At 54.6% G+C, this 19,757-nt stretch overlaps 2 protein-coding genes across 8 annotated transcripts in view; both read right to left on the reverse strand.

Annotated features, from left to right (window-relative positions):
- The window catches only part of LOC115894809 (TBC1 domain family member 28-like), a 44,226-nt gene extending 39,645 nt beyond the window's left edge, over positions 1–4,581 (reverse strand). Inside the window, exons 1-4 of one of the 2 annotated variants that reach the window (XM_030923298.1) lie at positions 4,534–4,581; positions 3,872–3,977; positions 3,590–3,744; positions 3,237–3,312 (exon numbers count right to left, since the gene is read on the reverse strand). In XM_030923298.1, the coding sequence (XP_030779158.1) occupies positions 3,237–3,311 (75 nt within the window). In that variant the 5' untranslated portion in view covers position 3,312; positions 3,590–3,744; positions 3,872–3,977; positions 4,534–4,581. Of the gene's footprint in view, positions 1–539; positions 1,222–2,977; positions 3,061–3,236; positions 3,313–3,589; positions 3,745–3,871; positions 3,978–4,533 lie in introns of those variants that run through there. The other variant, XR_004055001.1, reaches the window with a different exon arrangement.
- Positions 4,582–9,879: 5,298 nt separating this feature from the next.
- The window catches only part of LOC104668265 (tumor necrosis factor receptor superfamily member 13B), a 32,269-nt gene continuing 22,391 nt past the window's right edge, over positions 9,880–19,757 (reverse strand). For 5 of the 6 annotated variants that reach the window (XM_010370932.2, XM_030923284.1, XM_030923285.1 and 2 more), the window contains 2 exons: positions 11,131–11,316; positions 10,257–10,625 (listed from right to left, as the gene is read on the reverse strand). In XM_010370932.2, the coding sequence (XP_010369234.1) occupies positions 10,375–10,625; positions 11,131–11,316 (437 nt within the window). In that variant the 3' untranslated portion in view covers positions 10,257–10,374. Of the gene's footprint in view, positions 10,626–11,130; positions 11,317–19,757 lie in introns of all 6 variants that reach the window. The other variant, XM_010370930.2, reaches the window with a different exon arrangement.

Consider the following 19,757-nt stretch of genomic DNA (forward strand, 5'->3'; position numbering starts at 1 on the left):
GCCCTGGCCGAGTGTGGGAGGGCCTTACCTTGTATTTCCCGGGTTCTGGGACTTGACTTTGTCAATGTCTAGCAGGATTGACCACGCCCAGCCTCACACCGCCAGGGGAATGCCTTTGTACATGCTTTGAGACAGCTACAGACAGAAGAACACTCCAGTGAGACAGGACGTGTGGTGACTGGGGGAGGAAAGCCGGCAAACAGTCCTGCCGTCCTGTGGTGAGGACTGGGTGCCAACCACCTGCTGAGAGGCAGATGGTGCCATGTCATGGCCATGGGCGCCTGTCTCCTGACTGCAGAGAGCAGTCACAGAGGCCACTCCCTCCCCATGTTACCTTCTTTTCCTTTTGAGATGAAGTCTTACTCTTGTCGCCCAGGCTGGAGTACAGTGGCGTGATCTTGGCTCACTGTAACCTCCACTTCCTGGGTTCAAGCAATTCTCGTGCTTCAGCCTCCTGAGTAGCTGGGATTACAGGTGCCCGCAACCATGCCCAGCTAAGTTTTGCATTTTTAGTAGAGACAGGGTTTCGCCATGTTGGCCAGGATGGTCTCAAACTCCTGACCTCAGGTGATCCGCCCACCTTGGCCTCCCGAAGTTCTGGGATTACAGGTCTGAGCCACCAGTCCCAGCTGTTATGTTACCTTCCTGCTGTTCTTATATTTGTCCAGTCTCTGAGTATTTTCAGCCACTTGGCAGTGCATTTTATTTCCTAACATCTTTGCTGTCAAATGAACCAGGATGGAGTTAGTGGAGCTGCCAGGCCTCCAGCAGCGGCCCATGGATGCTGCGTCCTAGGCTTCAGGGCCCTGAAGGAGCCAGGACACAGCAGACCCTGGGAGCTGAGACTCTCTGAACTAACTGGAGCTGGTGGTCTGGACTGGTGATCGCAGGACATACCATCCTCAGGCCACAAACACCCTGAGTTTTGGTCGGGCCCCGGCCTTTAGCTGGGGACTTGGTGCAAACAGGCAATGACCTCTGAGCCAATATTGTGGTTCTTGGTTTGGGATTTGGTCAAACGCTCATGGGAACAGAGTCCATCAGGAAAGGCTGCCAGTCCCAGGGATAGCCGTGGCCCACTCACCACTGCCTGGGCCCACGGGCCACCCCCTCTGTCTCACCGACCACTCCTGATTCCTGGTCCCTGGATCAGCCTCCCACGCAGCAGGCACTGGCTCTTACCTTCACCTTCAGGGCACTGACATGGGCAGCTCTGTCTCACTGTAAGGCAACCCAGGCAGAGCTGAGGACCTGCCCGGGCCAGGAGCCATCCTTGTCCATGAAAGGGCCCCAGCCCTGCCCATCCACCCTAAGTCTCACCCCGGGACAAAGCACAGGGAAGGAAGACAAGGGCCTCCCTGTACAGCTGACGCCCACGAGGCACGAGGACCCTGGAGAAGAGGGAACTCAAGGCTGGCCTGGCAGGGGCCACTTGGGGCCCGTGGGGTACCTTGGCCCACACAATGGGACTGCTCCTCCTGGGCTGGACGCAACACCCTCTGCGGGAACTGAGAAAGTCCAGTTCTGAGACGGGATGGGTGCCGCCTAGGGTGGGTGGCCGAGCCCTGACTAACAGCAGTGACTTGGGAGTGACCACATCACCCACCAGAGTCCAGGGAGCCTGGCCTGAGAGCTGCCCAGCGCCCTGAGGATGCACCTGGAACCCGTCCCACCCGACACTCCCCACAGGCCTTGCAGGGTCTGACCTCCCAGTGTGCACCTGCCTCTGCCTGCATCCTGGCCGCTGACCCTGCCTGTTCCCCATCGTCACCCATCCTGTCTGACGCAGAGACTGTGACCCTATCTCCAGCCACCCTGGCCCTTCCCCGACTCTCTTCCTGTCAGAGCCTAGGCATGAGACCCCCAGGTCTCTAACTGGGCTGCTCAGCGCTGCTGGGGAGAAGCCTGGGGTGACAAGGGTGACCAAGGGCCCTGCAGGCAGTGGAGCTGGCCCCACCACCCCACCTACAGCCTCAGTGAGCTCTCAGGGTCATTGACTTTCAGCCCTCAGCCTCCTCCCAGTCACTGCAAAAACCAGGACATGGGATACCTGCCTGTCCTCCCCCTACTGTCCTACCTGCCCCAACTCAGCCCCCCATACCTGCACAGTGCTGACTGAGCCAGCGGGAAGCAGAGTCTCTGGAGGGCCACGCAGAGCCTTGGGGACTGACCAAGTCCCCTCACTGAAGGGCCCAGGTGAGCCGCTGTTCCCTGACCACCCCACCTGTTTTCCTCCCCAGACTATCAGCTCCACCCTAGGCCAGCTTGGTTCAGGTGCGTTCCAGAAGTGGCAGGTCTCATGGGCTCACCCTGCCCCCCTGCCCCAGGCTCCTCCCTCTCTCCATCCTGTGAGTCCTGAGGGGTCGGCTCCAGGCTGGGCTCCCCTTACCAGGCCCAAGTCCTTTCCCAGCACTACCCCTGGGGCCTTCAGCTGCACGCTGTGTTGTCCCCCTGGCCTCACTATGAAATGCCCAGGCCAGGTCCTACCCTTTTCTCCCCCAGCCTCCCAGGGTCACAGCCCTTGCTGTCCCCATGCCCCTCCCTATAGGATGCCTCAGCTGGGCCCCCTGAGCCCTTGGAGACCTGCTACACAACTGCCCACAGGCCTGGCCAGGTGTCCCCTTGCCCTGTGGCCACCACCCTCAGATCTCACCAGGGCAAGCCCCAAGGGGACAGGGCCAGACCCACAGGCTGCCGCCTCCTCTCTTACTCATGTGGAGACCTCAGTGCTGAGAGCCCGGGGGCTGACCCAGCCCCTCTCTGTCCCACTCACTCTCCCGAGCTCCCTAGATGGGCCTTGAGGCTCTGCCCTAACCCTGACCCCGGGCTGGACCCGTAGGAGAGGCAGGGAGGAGTTCTGATCCTGGAGAGGAGATTGGCCTGAGCCGGGGAAAACTGCCCTAACTCAGAGAGACCTTTCTAAAAACAAAACCCGTCCCTGAAGTGAGACTGGTGGGTGGGGGGACAGAGGACTCACCACATAACCCAGAGGCGACCGGTGAATTTCCAGATGTCAACATGCTCATGCTCCATGTCCACTGCTGCCCCAGCTCAGAGTCCCTGTGACCCAGCAAGGGCCAGGGAGACAAGGGCAAGGTGAGGGGCTTGGGGTCCTGAGGGCATGGACAGCCTATCTCCACCCTGTGATCCTGGGGAGCCCAGGACCCTCTGACCAGGCTCTGATCAGTAGAGGGAGTGAGGCCCCACCTTCCTCAAGGGAGCAGCCTGACCTGTACCTGCTCATACTTAGTAATGATGATGTTGCCTTGCCCCTGGGTGGGCAGGATATCTGGGTCCTCATCCATCTCCATCCTGCAAGACAAAGTCATCCAAAGGCTGTGCTGCACCCGAGAGCTCCAGAGAACACCCGAACGGCTCCCACCAGACCCCCAAATGCTGGCCAGACAGGTAAGCCCCATTCCACCATTGCTCCCTGAGACAAGAGGCTAAACCCGGTGGTCCCACCCCTGCCCTAGTCTCTAGAGTCCCTGCCCTGGACCAGGAGTGGGCTCCTTCCTGAGGACTTGAACACAGGGAGACCTGGACAGAGAGGCCCATTGTTCCCAAATGCTCTGAGACAGGCACACACCTGCCCTGGCAGGACAAACAGCGTCCACCTGCTGAGGGTAAAGGGCCCACGATGGGCTCTTCCGGACACCTGGAGGCAGTTGGGGTCAGGAACCAGATGTCTCTTTAGGATCAGCCTTCTGGGATCCTTCTGGGACCACGAAGATGCCCAGTTTTCTGTAGGAAGCAAGACATCTGGTGACTGCTCCATCCTACTCCAATTCTCACGCACTCTGGCCAGTGAAGCCACTTCAGGAACAACGCCAGCCAAGCAGGAGGGTGTTTAGTTTGGGGAAAAAATGACCTATTGAGTTCAAAGCAGCCTCTTTGCTCGTGGAAACCCCATCTGAGGTGGAGGACAGCAGACTCCGCAATTCCCAGCTGTCAGTACAGGAGGGGGCTTCGTTTTCCTGGATCACCAAGAAAAAAAACAAGAGAACTCTGGGGCCTGGAGGACACCCAGGGGGACCATCCTCCTTGGGAATACCTGGGACAAAGGGAGGACAAGGTCTCTAGAGCATCAGACAGAGAAGGTTCCAGTCTCCAAGCCCCTTTGACCAGGAGAGACAATCGTCACCCTCCAGGCAGCCCTCTAGAGCTCCTTCATTTTCCACAACCGCCCGAGGGCAGAGAGCTCCCCACCCCACTCCCAGATGAAGGACCCCATGTGTCCAGGGGGGCTCATGGGGACCATCAGTGACCGCACCTGAAGTCTGAGTTGGTGAGACCTCCTCCTGTGGGGACCCAGCTTCGGGCACAGACTTAGACTGAGAATCACCCCCTCCACCCCATGAAGGTCCAGAACCCCAGGGAAATCTAAGGGAGGGAGGCTGGGATCTAAGGGAGGGAGGCTGCAGAAGTCAGGGCTTGAGTCCAGCATGGCACAGGGCAGGGCTGAGAGCACAGCCCAGGGTCACATCTGGGTCTCTGGGCCAGTCATTACCTCTCTGACTCTAGACATCTCACCTGTGGAATGGCTACATTTGGGGACAGCATCCACCCACGGAGTTGCTGTGAGGATGAAGGAAAAGGCCATCTATAAGGTCAGTGCAGAACCTGCACCTGGCGAGTACTCAGGGATGCCATGACTCATCCCCACTATGAATAGAGGCAAAGAGGCTCCAAGGACAAACCCTCTGTCTGAGGTCATCCAGCGGCCAGCTGGCCAGGCCTCTGCTAGCCAGGCCCTGCTGGGCAGGCCCCTTGACTATTTCCCCACTGATCACACTTTCACTAAGCCCCAGTGTCCAAGTCTCTGCTGACCAGGCCCCCACTAACCCGACCCATGACGACCAAATCCCCCACTGACCACGCCTCCCTGGCCAGGACTCTGCTGACCAGGTCGCCACTGCCCAGGTCCCAGAGCAGCAGTGCTCAAAGTCCCCTACTCAACTGCCCAAGGGCAGAGGGCTCTTCACCCCACTCCCAGACAAGGGATCCCATGTGTCCAGTGGTTCCCACAATGGCCATCAGTGACCGCACGTGAAGTCTGAGTTGGTGAGACCTCCTCCTGCGGGGTCCCAGCTTAGGGCACAGACTTGGACAGAGGACCACCCCCGCACAGACTTGGACAGAGGACCACCCCCTCCACCCCACCCATAGAAGCTCTGTCCCAGTGGCCCTTCCAGGGCCAGACTCTGCCCCTTCAGGGGCTGGAACCCCAGGCAGATTTGGAATCCAGGGCAGAGAGGCCACAGAGGTCAGGGCTTTAGTCAAGCACAGCACAGAGCATGGCTAAGAGCACGGCCCAGGGTCACATCTGGCCAGTCACTGCCTCTCTGACCCTAGATCTCACCTGTAGAATGAGTACATTAGGGGACAGCACCTACCCCCCAGAGTTACTGTGACGACGAACGAGACAAACATCTATACCATCAGTGCAGAACGGGCACCTGGTGAGTGCTTAGGGATGACCCTCCTCAGCACCTGCCCCGAGGCCAGCACCACCCACCAGGTAGCGACTGTCCCAGGTCAACAGGGAGGGAACACAGCAGGTCACACTCACCTGAGTCTGCCGATCCAGCTGTGCCTCTCACTTAGGAAAGCCTCCTCTGCGCAGAACCAGACACCGCTGTGTGTCTTGTCTCCAAGAGCTCCAGGCACAGAAGGCAGCCGGGTAGGCGGCAGGGACTCAGCACCAGTGACATTGAGGGGTCACGACACCCATCACAACGGGCCCCCGCCCGGGTCAGCAGGGCCCAGAGTCAGCATCCTCCACCCCCGAAGCATCAACATATGTGCATGCAGTGTGTTTGTGAACGTGAGCGTGCACACATATGTGGGTGAACACGTGTGCATATGGTGTGTTGCTTCCATGGCTGGGCCAAGTGGCCCCATTCATGTACACACTCAGGTCCTTGTCACTGTCATCCCCGGCCCTGGGCCTGTGGCCAGCATCAGAGTGTCCACAGGTGCTCCCTAACCTAAGCCCTCCCTAGGTGGGGCAGTCCTCTGTGTGGGGGGCAGAGAATTGAGGGTGGAGGGCAGAGGGCAGGCCCTCTCTTTAGCAGGGGACTCAGCTAGGGTGTAAAGTGCTAGGTCTGTGTGACAGGGCCGGATTCCACACATCTGCTCACCTCCTTCTCCCAGTAGCCCTCTGAGGTGACGTGACTCATCTCCACTACAGATGGCAACAAGCTAGTTCCAAGGACAAACCCCTGCATGAGGTCACCCAGAGGCCAGCTGGCCAGGACCCCACTAACTAGGCCCCCACTGACCAAGCCCCTCCAACAAGGCCCCTACTGACCAATGCCCCCCCCCCCCCACAAGGCCTTCACTGACCAGATCCTGACTGACCAGGCTCTTGATGACCAAGCCCCCAGTAATCAGATCTCCACTGATCAGGGCCCCACTGACCAAGAACACCCACTGACCAAGCACCCATGACCAGGTCCTCACTGACAATCCCTCAATGACCAGGGCCCCTGACCAAGTCTCTGATGGCCATGTCCTTTCTGATCGTATATTTTTGTGACCAAGTCCTAATGTCCAAGTCTCTGCTGACCAGGCCTCTCCTGCCCAGGTCTCTGAGCCATGGTGCTCAAAGTCTTCTTTCAATGACCCCCCTCAGTCCACAGAGCCACCCTTCCCCACACTGGCACCCACAGGCCAGGCACTGGGGGTCTTCTCAGGTCAGGGGCCCTCCTCTGGGACACAGGGAGGGACACTGGGCCCCACGCTTTGGGTGCCCAGCTTCATGCTCACCCCATAAGACCCTCTGGGCCCATCTCAAAGGGACCGGGGAGGTGGCCTGGCACCACCTGGACACACCGTCTGGGCCTATCCCTGAGCCACACAGCCAGAGGAATGGGGGGACGTTTGTCAGACCAGGCATCCCGCTCTGTTGGGTCTCCCAGGGCCCTTCCCTCAGAGCCCGGATCTAGAGACACAGCACAAAGGCTGCAGGGTGACCGGCCCAGAACCCTTGAGACTAGGCTGGGGACCACACAAGAACTGTCCCCAGACAGCCAGAAGACCCTTTGCTAGTTTCTCGATACCTCATTTCTCACCAGCTACCTTTCCCCAACAGGAATCCCGCTCATGCAGAGTCAATGAGGAGAGGAAGATGAATCCGTGGAAAGAAAACAAAAGATGGGTGGGGAGAAGAGTTGGGAGTGTAGCGTTATAAGGGTCCTACACTATGCGTGTTATTTGAGGGTTGACTGTGATTAATTAAAGGTGTATCTTGTAGACAACCATTACACACACAGTATTTTATCTATACACACACACACACACACACAGAGAGAGAGAGAGAGAGAGAGAGAGAGAGAGAGAGAGAGAGAGAGACAGAGAGAGTCTTGCTCCATTACCCAGGCTGAAGTGCAGTGGCCCAAACACAGCTCACTACAGCCTTGACTTCCTAGGCTCAAGCAATCCTCCCACCTCAGCCTCCTGCGTAGCTGGGACTACATGTGTGGGACCCCATGCCTGACTGCTTTTGAAATGGTTTCTTGTAGAGACAGGATCTTGCTGTGTTACCCAGGCTGGTCTGGACCTCCTGGCCCCAAGCAATCCTCCAGTCTCAGCTGGAAGTGTTGGGATTACAGGCATGAGCCATTGCACTCGGCTTACACATGTTTTTAAGAAGCATAAATACAAAGGTCAGTGTTGCCATGAAGTCAGGCAGGGGTTGGGAAACTATGGCCCACAATCCAGATGAAGGCCCCCTCCTGTTGTGGTGAATAGAGTTTTATCGGAGCCACAGTTCCTCCCGTGTTCACTTCTTGTCTGTGACTGCTTTGGGGCTGCAGTGATGGAGCTGAGTAATTGTTGAGTATGTGCAACAAAGACCACGGGGTCCACGAAGTCCAAGATGCTTACCACCAGGTCCTTTTCAGAAAAATCTTGCTGAGCCCTGGGGAGGGGGCCAGGTGGCATTGGGGAGGCCATCGGGGAGGCTGGTACAGTAATCCAGGCGAAAAATAATGGGAGCTCAGATTAAAGTGATCATGACAAGTGGCTGGAATCATGATGTACTTTGGGGATAGGACCAACAATACATGGATAAAATGGACAGTATTTAGTTGTTTAGAGTTTTAGATTTTCTTTCTACCAAAGGACCCCTTTCTAAAAAAAAAAAAGTACAAAAGATCAATTTAAAAATCTGACCAAAGAAACACCACCACAAGATTATTTGTGTGATTGGAGCTGGGATTGAGCCTGGGTACCTTGTGTTTTCAGCACCCCTAACACCCTGGCTGTTCCAGAGGCACCCTACAAAGCCCCTTGGGTTCAGACCAGCTGAACTTGAAAACACAGATCGGAAGGAATAGAAATCTGCACATCTTTCACACAAGCCATAACATTCTAAGCCGCATCTTTGCAGCACACTGACGTGGGGCTACTTCACGCACAGCCAGCAAGTGTCTGTGCCAGTTCCGGGATTTGTGTCCACCCTGTTATAAGAAGGCAGCTGCTTGCGTGAGGCATGGCGGTGAGGAAACAATGCCACCCGGATCTCACCATTGGCTCTGTGGACTGGCTGTACCATGGGCCAGACGCATGTCTTGGGCAGACACTTTTTAGATGCCAACTTGCCTGTAGACAAAGATGACGCAGAGGTGGCCTCGGGGAGGGCCTGTGTGATGGGTTGAATTTGTCCCCTGAAATTCCTGTGTTGATGTCCTTAGCCCCAGTGCCTGAGAATGTGATCTTATTTGGAGATAGCATCTTATAGAAATAAGTTAAAATGAAAAATGAGGTCAGTAGGGGGGCCCCCAATCTAACCACTGGTGTCCTTACTATAAGAAAAGGAAATGTGGACAGAGACACACAGAGGGAAGACGAGGTGAGGAGACACAGGGAAGGCCACTTACACACCAGGAGAGAGGCCTGGAACAGAGCCTTCCTGGACCACCCTGGAAAACGACCTTCCCTGCCGACACTTTGATCTTGGACCTACAGCCTGCAGGACTGTGAGACAGTGAGATTCTGTTGCTGAAGCTGCCTAGTCTGTGGTACTTTAAGGGAGCCCTAGCAAACCAATGCAGCCTGGTAGCCCATAGAGGATGAAAAGATGGAATGAGCGATGGAGCCCCAGGTTTCCTGTCTACACTTCCCAAAGTGCGCTAAGGGAATCTTTGGTGGGTGCAGGTTTGCAAGATAATTTTGGGAGGTGCAGGGTGCATAATTTCAATGTACATTATTATGGATTTATCTTACTGTGAAAATGCTTCTAAGAATAGTTTACTTAAGGTTTACATGCTACTGAAGATACAGCTTTAAATGCTAACAAGAAGTGGATGCAGATGGAAACATTCTCTTGCTGTGGTCCAGGGAATCTCGATGTTTTTTTCAGAGACTCGCAGTTTTCAGCTAGAGCTGCCCTCCCCTTCGTGTCCACTGCAAACCCCCACAACACACACACATACCTAAATACATGCACAGACACACACATGCACATACATATACATGCATGCACACACATACATGCACACCCATATGCATGCACACACCTGCACATACACACACACTGTGCTTCATGCCCTCACTAAGGAGGCATGGAAGGGAATGTGTGTCTGTAAGGAAATGAAGACAGCTCAAGACCCTGGTTCCCTGGGTGTTTGCACAGGCACCCTCCCTGCAGACCATTCTTTGGTCTCTTTCTCTCTCTTAATGAGAGAGTAGAACCCGAGTGGGTACCTGGCTGCCTAGTGCTCAACCCAAGGTCACAAGCTTCCTCGGGAGCCTGGTGAGATAGGGGCATCACAGGTCCTCCCAAACCGAGGGGGCAGTGTTCAGTGGAGCCTTGTGCCCAGGAAGGTGATAGACAGGACGTCTTCGTTCATCAAAGACCCAACCACAATGCAGTGAGGAAGGGCAGCCACCAAAGCTTTTATTCTCCAGGAGGAGGGGCTCTCAGGGGCTGTGAGCAGGAGGCACGAGGACTTTATTGCACATGTGGTTAGGTGATGGCTGCACTGGGAACTGGGACTCAGAGTGTCCCGACCTCCTGCTCTCTCTCTCTCCCTCTCTGCCTCCTCTGTCTCTCTCCCTCTCTCCCTCTCTCCCTCTCTGCCTCTCTGCCTCTCTCCCTCTCTCCCTCTCTGCCTCTCTCCCTCTCTCCCTCTCTCCCTCTCTGCCTCTCTGTCTCTCTCCCTCTCTGCCTCTCTTCCTCTTTCCCTCTCTGCCTCTCTTCCTCTCTCTCCCTCTCTGTCTCTCTCTCCCTCTGTCTCTCTCTCTCTGCCTCCTCTGTCTCTCTCTCCCCATATCTCTCTCCCCATCTCTCTCCCCTCTCCCCACCTCTCTTTCTCTCTCCCCTTCTCTCCATCTCTCTCCCTCCTCCTTTCCCTCCCTGACCCCCATTTATGCACCTGGGCCCCCTTCCTGGGCAGGCACACACACAATGCCAAGACCACTGTCTGGGATATGGGGGCAAGGCTGCAGGACTGTGGTCCTGGTGTGGCGCCCCCACCTTCCAGCACAAGTGGGGTCGGGGGTCCCAGGCATGACTGCACTCTCCTGGGTGGGCGCCCTGCACTCGGGGAAGCAGAAGCTGCAGGTCTCCACTGGCTCAGGGGATGTGCCCACAGGGCTGCCGGCTTCCATTGTGTGATCTGCAGAGGCAAGAGTGGAGTGTGTGGGCCAGGCCTGGCCCTGCACCAGGGTAGGGGTGACAGTGTGGGCAGCTGCACTCTCCTCCGACCCAGGAGCTAAGGGCAATCACCCAGGCCAGTGTCAGTGTCCCCCAGTTGCCAATCAGAACCTGTGCCTGGGCAGGGGTGGGCAGGCAAATCTTGACTCTCATTTCAGTCCAGTACCAAGCCTGCCACACCCCCACAAGGGGACACCTCCTCCTGGGCTTAGCCCTAAAGGCCCTGCATCCTGAGAATCCTGGGCCCAGGCAAATCTGAAGGCCGGCACCCCACACCCACCCTTCCTGAGTGCCACTCTCCTGGGTATCTGCCTGCCAGGATGTCTTAAATTGATTTTATCAAGCTACAGCAAATAACAGGGATAAGCCCTGGGCCTCTCCACTTAGAAGCAGGGGCAGTGACAGGACGGAGGGATGGCCCGAGGCTTGTCACGAGAAGGGCGAGGACCCCAGTTTCATGCACTCACCCTGGGAAGACTTGGCCGGACTTTGACAGGATCTTGAGCGAGGCTGGCAGGAGCAGGGATCCCCCCTCTTCTTGAGGAAGCAGGCCACTGTCACCAGGAAGCAGCAGAGGACGGCACACAGGCAGAGCCCCAGCGTGCTGTAGACCAGAGCCAGCTGATCCGCACTCAGTTTCAGTCCCGGGAGAGCTGCAAGACAGCGTGAGACCCCTCTCTGCAGTGCCTTCTCCTCTTCCCCTCATTAGGCTCAAGTAATCCACATCCCCCCATCTCCCTGCTGCGAGCCTTTCTGGCTCCTGGAGAGACTGGGCTCCTTTCCTGACCCTGAGGCTGCTGGGATGCTCTCTGGATCCTGGAGGAAGTTGATCCCTCCCCACCTCCTGGCAGCAACTTCCTAAGGCCTCGAAGCTGGAAATATGAGCTGGGCCTTCTTGTTGTCTCCACTTGCTAGGGCTGTAATTGGGACAGCGCTGGAGATGGGCTGATGGGTAAATGTAGAGATGAACAGACGGGGCTACAGGGAGCATGTCTCTGTGCATCTTGAACTGGGCCCTTCCTCCAAGGAGAAGCCTTCCTGGGTGAGCGTTTACAGTTGTCCCTAGGTATCCATGGGGGACTGATTCCAGGATCCCCCACAGATACCAAAATACATGGATGTCCAAGTGCCTGATATGAGATGGCCTTGCATTTGCATACAACCTACACACATCCTCCTGTACAGAGTCATCTCTAGATTACTTATAATACCTAATACAATATAGATGCCATGTAGATGTGTGTTATACTGTATTGTTTAGGGAATAACGACAAGAAAAAATGGCTGCAGAAGTTCACTACAGATGCCACTATCCACTTTGTTTTCTGAGTATTTTCTAGCTGCTGTTGGTTGAATCCACAGACATGGGGTGCACGACACAGAGGGCCCACTGTAGTTTGAGAGTAGGACAGGCAGTGTTACACTAATGAGACCAGGACAGCAGGTGCCAACCAGGAGGTCCCTGGGCATCAGGGCACCTGGCCACCCTGTGACTCAGGACTTGCACCTCCAGGTTTGGATGCTGGAGACAGACCAGACCAGGCGAAAGCCCTCCCCTTGGAAGTGCTCCTTATCCCAAAAGCTCTTCCCTGTCCCTGGAGTTGGGCATCCTGTAGGCACTGGGTGGAAGGACAGATGAGCCAGATTTAAGACAACATGTCGAGAAGAGCGAGCCCCACTTCGTGCCGGGCACTTCCCCTACAGCAACCCCCTCATCCTCCCGCTCTGATGGTGGACAACTACTCCCATTAAAAAATTAAGGCTGATGGCTGGGCGCGGTGGCTCACACCTGTAGTCCCAGCACTTTGGGAGGCCAAGGCAGACGGATCCCGAGGTAAGGAGATGGAGACCATCCTGGCTAACACGGTGGAACCCCGTTTCTACTAAAAGTACAAAAAATTAGCCGGCCTGGTGGTGGGCGCCTGAATCCCAGCTACTCAGGAGGCTGAGGCAGGAGAATGGCGTGAACCTAGGAGGCAGAGCTTGCAGTGAGCTGAGATCGTGCCACCACACTCCAGCCTGGGCAACAGAGCAAGACTCCATCACAAAAAAAAAAAAAAATTAAGGCTGGCCAGGCACTTCCCCTATAGCACCCCCCTTCATCCTCCTGCTCTGATGGTGAACAACTACCCCCACTGAAAAAATTAAGACAGAATTTGTATACCATCAAATTTGCCATTTTAAAGTGTACAATCAATGGCTTTTAGCACATCACAAGCTTGTGCAGCCACGGCAACTATCTAATTGGAGACCATTTTTATCACCAAACAGAAACCCTGTCTCATCAGCAGTCACTCCCCAACCCCTCTCCTCAGCCCCTGGCAACTGCCCATCTCCTTTCTGTCTCTATGGATTTGCCTATTCTGGACATTTCATATTAATGAAATCGTACAACACGTGGTCTTTTGTGCCTGGCTTCTTGCACTTGGCTTCGTGTTTTCAGGGTTCACCATGTCCTGCCGTGCTGTGTATTAGACCTTCGTTCCTCTTTAGGCAGAACGGACAGACCACATCTGTTACGCATTCATCAGGGAATGGGCATTTGGGTTGCTTCCACTTTCTGACTATTGTGAATGACACTGCTGTGAACATTCACATCCACATGTTCGTGTGGACGGATGTTTTCTGTTTTCTTGGGTGTATACCTAGAAGAAGAATGGCTGGGTCACATGATAACTCTGTTTCATTTTTTGAGGACCTGCTAGACTGTGTTGCACAGCATCTGCCATTCACACTCCATTTTGCAGATGACAAAATGGAGTCTCTAAGATACTGTTCCCAGTCTCAGACCTGCACCTGGGAGCCGGTCTGACCAACTCCCAGGCCAGTGCTCCAAGCCCATGGGCCACACAGAGGCCCCAGGGCTGGCACTGCCCTTCTTCCTCACATACACTCTTAGATTTAGGAATCTCATAAAGTGACAGAGCTGCCAGGACTCTTAGGGGTCATCAGTGTCACTCTGACATTTACCGGGGAAGATGGGAACTTGGGGTGAGCTGCTGTCACTCCACCAGTCAGTGGCTGTGCTTCCTGTCCAGTGCCCAGATCTCAAAGAGGCCTAACGGAGGAAAGCAAGACCCCAGGACCTGCAAACTTGGTGCCACATATCCAACGCTTACCTGCTCCTACTTGCCTCTGGAATCGAATGCAAACAGTGCCCTGGAGGCATGAGCAGGTAAGACCTGCCAGCCCTCAGAGCACAGACAGAATGCCGGGCTACAAGTTGTTACTAAGCGGAAATGAACTGCATTGATTTAAGGAGGAAAACAAAACATTTGTGCATATTTCAAACATTTCAACATGAGATTCTGAAACCCAACTGTTCAGAAACCATGCAAGTGTTCAGAGACCATGCCTAGAGCACAGTCACCTGACATTACACCCTGTGGACCATCTGGGCTGGGCTGGGCCTCATTCTATCTAGGAGAGTGCCATGGGGGCGAGGTTGTGCCACTCTGGGCCTCCGCCTCAAGAAGACCTGACAGCCTCGGTGTTTGCTCCCTTGGGCCTGAGCCACCACTCAAGAAGTCCAGCTGGCGAGTCCTAGTGGAGAGGGGCAGGCCCTGAGATCAACTGGAGGAGAAGCAAAACCTGAATATCCCAGCATCAGAGTCGAGCCTCCAATAGCTTCCTCCCCAGCACCATTTGCATGAGAGACCCCAAGCAAGAGCAGCAGAACACCCACCCAGCTGAGCCCCGCCTCCCCACAGAGCCACACAAGGTCATAACATGAAGATAAGAATCTGGGGATGAGTGTCCAGATCCAGTGACAAGTGTCCTTATGCAAGAAGAGAAGGGAGGAGACACAGGCACGGGAAAGAAGCCATGTAGAAGAGGCAGAGATGGGAGTGATGGGGCCACAAGCCCAGGAGGCCTGGGGCGGCCGCCAGAAGACGGAGAAGGCAGGGAAGAATCCTACCCTGGAGCTTTCAGAGGGAGCAGGGCTCTGCTGCTGCTTGGATCTCAGACTTCTGGGCTCCAGACCAGAAGACAGAAGATCAGTTTGTGTTGTTTTAAGAACCTAACATGTGCTCACTGTCTTAGCAGCCCCAGGAAGCACAGCCTATCCTAGGACAGAACCCACCCAGCCAGGGTGACAACCCCTTCAGTCCTGGGTAGGGTTCTGAATGCTCAGCAAACCCCAAGTCACTGAGGCCCCACAAGAGCCTTGTGAGGTCAGAGTCATTATGACCATTATAGGTGGGGACAGCAAGGCACGAGTAGCCCAGATGCACATAGGTTAATTCTGATGTCGCAATTTGTTCAATATTTAGATTTCAGCACCAGTGTTTTTTTCCTAACCTTATGTGCTTTGATGCATTCCAGAACCTTATTCCCAGAAGGGGTCACGGGCACCCCCAATGTCTGCAGGACACAGAGGCTGAGCAGTTCCATGGCTGACTACCTCCAGTTCTTTTTTTTCTTTTTTTTGAGACGGAGTCTTGCTCTGTCGCCCAGGCTGGAGTACAGTGGCGCCATCTCAGCTTACTGCAAGCTCCACCTCCCGGGTTCATGCCATTTTCCTGCCTCAGCCTCCTGAGTTCCTGGGACTACAGGCGCCCGCCACCACGCCCAGCTCATTTTTTGTATTTTTAATAGAGATGGGGTTTCACCTTGTTAGCCAGGATGGTCTTGATCTCCTGACCTCGTGATCCACCCACCTTGGCCTCCCAAAGTGCTGGGATTACAGACGTGAGCCACCACGCCCGGCCTCTCCCTCCAGTTCTAATCTCATGCCAATGCATTGTCCCTCTGTCCCTTCCTAGGTCCTTGTCATCTCTGGTTCCTATTATTGCCAGAAATAGCCTCTCACAGGGCCCCTGATGCCATCACCATCATCCAGAGGCAACAGGGCACTCTCCCCATAGCCGTGCTCTGACCCCTTCTCCCGTGGCTGCCCCTGTGCCCAGCAAGACATCGGCCTCCCAGTCTGGCACATGGGGCCCACTGTCATCTGGCATCTGGTCCCTCCTGGTGCCATCTCCAACCACCCCTGAATGCTTGCTCTTCCCAACTCAGTCCTCTGCAGCCCCCACATTGGGGGACAGGGTCCTGCCCTTGGTGCTTTTCCTCCTTCTCTGCTGGACAGATGAGCAGCCCCACCCACTGGGGCAGGCTCCCTGGGCCACCTGTTCCCCTCAGGGAGACGCAGACACTACATGCACCTGCCCCGGAGCCCGGGCAGGGAGCTCCTTGCATCGGCCTGGAGTTGTCACAACAGAACCCCACGCCAGACTCCTCTCCTGCTCAACATCTCAAGCCATTTTCAGTCCAGCTTGGGAGCCTGCCCTGCTCTCCCCACGAAGCCCCATGTGTGAGCAGCAGGGCCTTCTGTGCCCGCTTGGTGAGCATGTGGAGTGGTCAGTCTCCACCTTCAAAGCAGATCTGGGGTGGGGTCCCTCCTGTTTCCGTGGAGTGGCCACCACACTCCTGCAGGCTGGAAGCCTGAGAGGAAGGGATTTAGCCCGGTCTCCAGCACAGAGCCCCTCACAGCCTCCCAACAGCCCAGTTCACTGCTCCTAGCAGCACCTGTATGTGCTGTTGCCTCTGCCTAGAACCCTGTCCCCACCGTGTGGCTTCAACATAGTTGCTTTTTGAATGAGCAGTTCCAGCGCACAGAGCACGTGCTCCCCCAAAAACGTATTCTCCCAAATCACCCTCACAGCAACTCTATAAAGGTGAACAACTCCACTCTCACAGAACCAAGGTTCAGAGAGGGTCAGTAGCTTGCTCCAGGTCACACAGCTTGTGAGGGACATAACTAGGGTCTGGCTCCATATTCCACACCCCCACCCCAGCCTGCCCTAAAGGCTCCTCCTCCAGGAAGCCTTCCTTGTCCCCATGTCACCTGCAGCTGGGTTACGTGGCCCCCATGCACTGAAAGGAATGTGTCATCTGCGTGGCTTGTCCACTGCCTGGCCTTCCACAAGATGGTAAGCTCCATGGGTCTGGGACAGGAACTGCCTCATTCTCCCCGCTACCCATGCACAGCAAGCCTGCCACAGTTCCAGGTTCAACTAAGGAGGGGCAGTTCTGAATGGGATGCAAGAGAAACCTGGAGTCAGGGTGAGGCAGGGCCTGGCAGGGTTGGAGATGGGGGACAGCAGATTTTGGGGAGCCCACGAAGAGGGCAGAGAACAGGTCAGCCCTTCCGCCAGTGCAGCTGCACAACTTGGTCGCATGGTGTCCTCGGCTCCCTGCCCTTAAATAGGTCCACCTCTGGGTCCCTCCCCTCGCCATGTGGCTCTGTACTTCCTATTTGCAATCCACAGCAAGCTCCCCTCCTGCCCCACCAGCTCATGCAGGCATCAGAGGTCAGAACAGAACAGACCTTAGCCCTGGACCTCTGGAGAAACACAGGGCAGGGCAGTGCACAGCGACAGTCACACAGCCACCAAAAGCCACACCATGGCACAAGTGTGGCAACTGATGCAGGGTGAGGCGTGGTAATGCCGACCCCACTGGCACCAACAGGTCCTCACACAGCCCCCAATGCTCACAGCCTGGGGCTCCATCCCTGGAGCCAAGATGAGGCTCCGAGGTTCTGCCCAGTGGTCTCTGGGAAGGGGGCTTGGCTGATGGTCACACACAATAAGTGGCTAACCTTGTCCCAGGGATGACAGTTCACCCCCAAGGAGCAATAGCCCTGTGGACGCCATTTTGGGTCATTTTGCTCTTGCAGAGAAGACAAACTTTGGAACCCCCAGACTGTGCTCAAATCCCAGCTCAGCCATGCACTCGCTGTGTGACTGTCAGCGAGTCACTCTAAATTTGAGACTGTCTCTCGATCTGTGAGGTGGGTAGGAATGACCCACAGGGAAATCTATTACATCAGAGGTGGGCAATGTTCCAGGTTTGCAGGAAGTTTCAAATGCATCACTGGATGCAGGGAAGGTATGCAGGTGGCCAGACACCAGGGTGACAGGCATGGCCACTTGCATCGGTGGCTGGGCTCTTTAGCCCCTCTGTATCCACACCCCCTCCATGTGAATCTGCACATCCCCTCAGAAGACGCTGTGCTAGATTAAAAATGGCCTTGAATTCACCATGACTACAAGTTTCCTCCCTCCCCTACTTGCTCCTTCTACCAAGAGGTGGCATCTGTTTCCCCTCTCCTGAATCTGCTGGCACTGTGAATGGAAAGAAACGCAGTGGCGGTGATGAAATGCAAGTTCCCAGCCTAGGTGGCAAGAGGCCTGCGTGCTCCTGTCTGCTGCACTCCTGTATTATCATGAGATGGATGCACCTGGGCAGCCCACTGGTCCCAGGACGGGGATGAGAGGCACATGGAGCAGAGCCAGCCTGGCATAGCTGAGCCCAGCCAAATCCCTGACTCTGGAGGAAGCCCACACCTCCACATTTGGGGATGGCTTGTTAGGCAGCAGCAGCTAACTGGCAGGAGAGTAGGAGATGCCAGGCTAAGCAGGGACAACGGGGTGCTGGGCAACCTCCATCATCAGGCACACAGGCTCTGCCCATGGGACCTTGGCCCTGGGGACTGGCCTCATGGAAATGAGGTTATCACAGGAAAGTCACTGCAAAGGAAAGGAACCAATCAGCCTCGAGAAGAGCAGGCCTGCTGTCTCTCCAGGACAGGCTGAGAGCAGGGCAAACTCCATCGCTAGTGCTTATGGATCCACACAGCATCCCTCTTCCGTCCTTTCTGATGCCACAGAGCAGGGGAGGTGCACCAAGAGGTGGTTGCTGGGAGGACTAATTAGATCATTTCTGATGCCTGACACTTAGCAGATGCCCAGCTCAACAGGACCCTTCTTCCCATGTCCAAAGTGGCCATCTCCAGCCATAAGTTTTTTCATTTTCTTTTTTTATTTTTTATTCTTTTTATTTTTATTTTTATTTATTTACTTATTTTTTTGAGACACAGTCTCACTCTGTCCCTCAGGCTGGAGTGCAGTGGCACAATCTTGGCTCACTGCAACCTTCACCTCTTGGGTTCAAACCTTTCTCCTGCCTCAGCCTCCCAAGTAGCTGGGACTATAGGTGTGCACCACCGCATCCTGCTAATTTTTGTATTTTTGGTAGAGATAGGGTTTCCCCTTGTTGATAAGGCTGGTCTTGAACTCCTGACCACAAGTGATCCGCCTGCCTCTGCCTCCCAAAGTGGTGGGATTATAGGTATGAGTCACCATGCCCAGCCTTTTCTTTGCACAATTTTTTTCCCTCTGGCAATGGCTAATGAACCACAAAAACTTTTTTAGTGATACCTTTCCCTTCTCATTCTTAGGAAGCTTCTTTTGCCTCTAAATGGAATCTGATGGATTCACAGTCAGATTCTATCAGAAGCACAAAGAAGAGCTGGTACAAATTTTACTGAAACTATTCCAAAAAATCAAGGAGGGATTCTTTTAACTCATTCTGGAAAGCCAGCTTTACTCTGGTACCAAAACCTGGCAAAGACACAACAACAACAACAACAAAGAAAACTACAGGCCGATATCCCTGAGGAACATAGATGCAAGATGCAATTAGAGATTTAAATGTAAGACCCTAAACTGTAAGAATCTTAGAGAAATCCTGGAAAATACCATCCTGGACATTGGCCCTGGGAAAGAATTTATGACTAAGTCCTCAAAAGCAATTGCAACAAAAACAAAAATTGACAAGTGAGACCTAATTAAACGAAAGAGCTTCTGCACTGCAAAATAAACTCTCAGTATAAACAGGCAACCGACAGAATGGGAGAAAATGTTTGCAAACTATGCACCCAACAAAGGTTTAATATCCATAATCTATGAGGAAGTTAAACAATTCAAAAATCAAACAACCACATTAAAAAGTGGGCAAAAGACATGAACAGACACTTTTCAAAAGAAGACATGCAAGCAGCCAACAAACATGAAAAAATGTTCAACATCACTGATCATCAGAGAAATGCAAATGAAAACCACAATGAGGGACCACCTCACACCAGTAAGAATAGCTATTGTTAGAAAGTCAAAAAACAACAGATGATGGTGAGGCTACAGAGAAAAGGGAACACTTATACACTGGTGGTGGAATGTAAATTAGTTCAGCCACTGTAGAAAGCAGTTTGGAGATTTCTCAGAGAACTTAAAACAGAGTTACCATTCAG

Source organism: Rhinopithecus roxellana, chromosome 19 (genome assembly GCF_007565055.1).
Source record: "Rhinopithecus roxellana isolate Shanxi Qingling chromosome 19, ASM756505v1, whole genome shotgun sequence".
NCBI lineage: Eukaryota > Metazoa > Chordata > Mammalia > Primates > Cercopithecidae > Rhinopithecus > Rhinopithecus roxellana.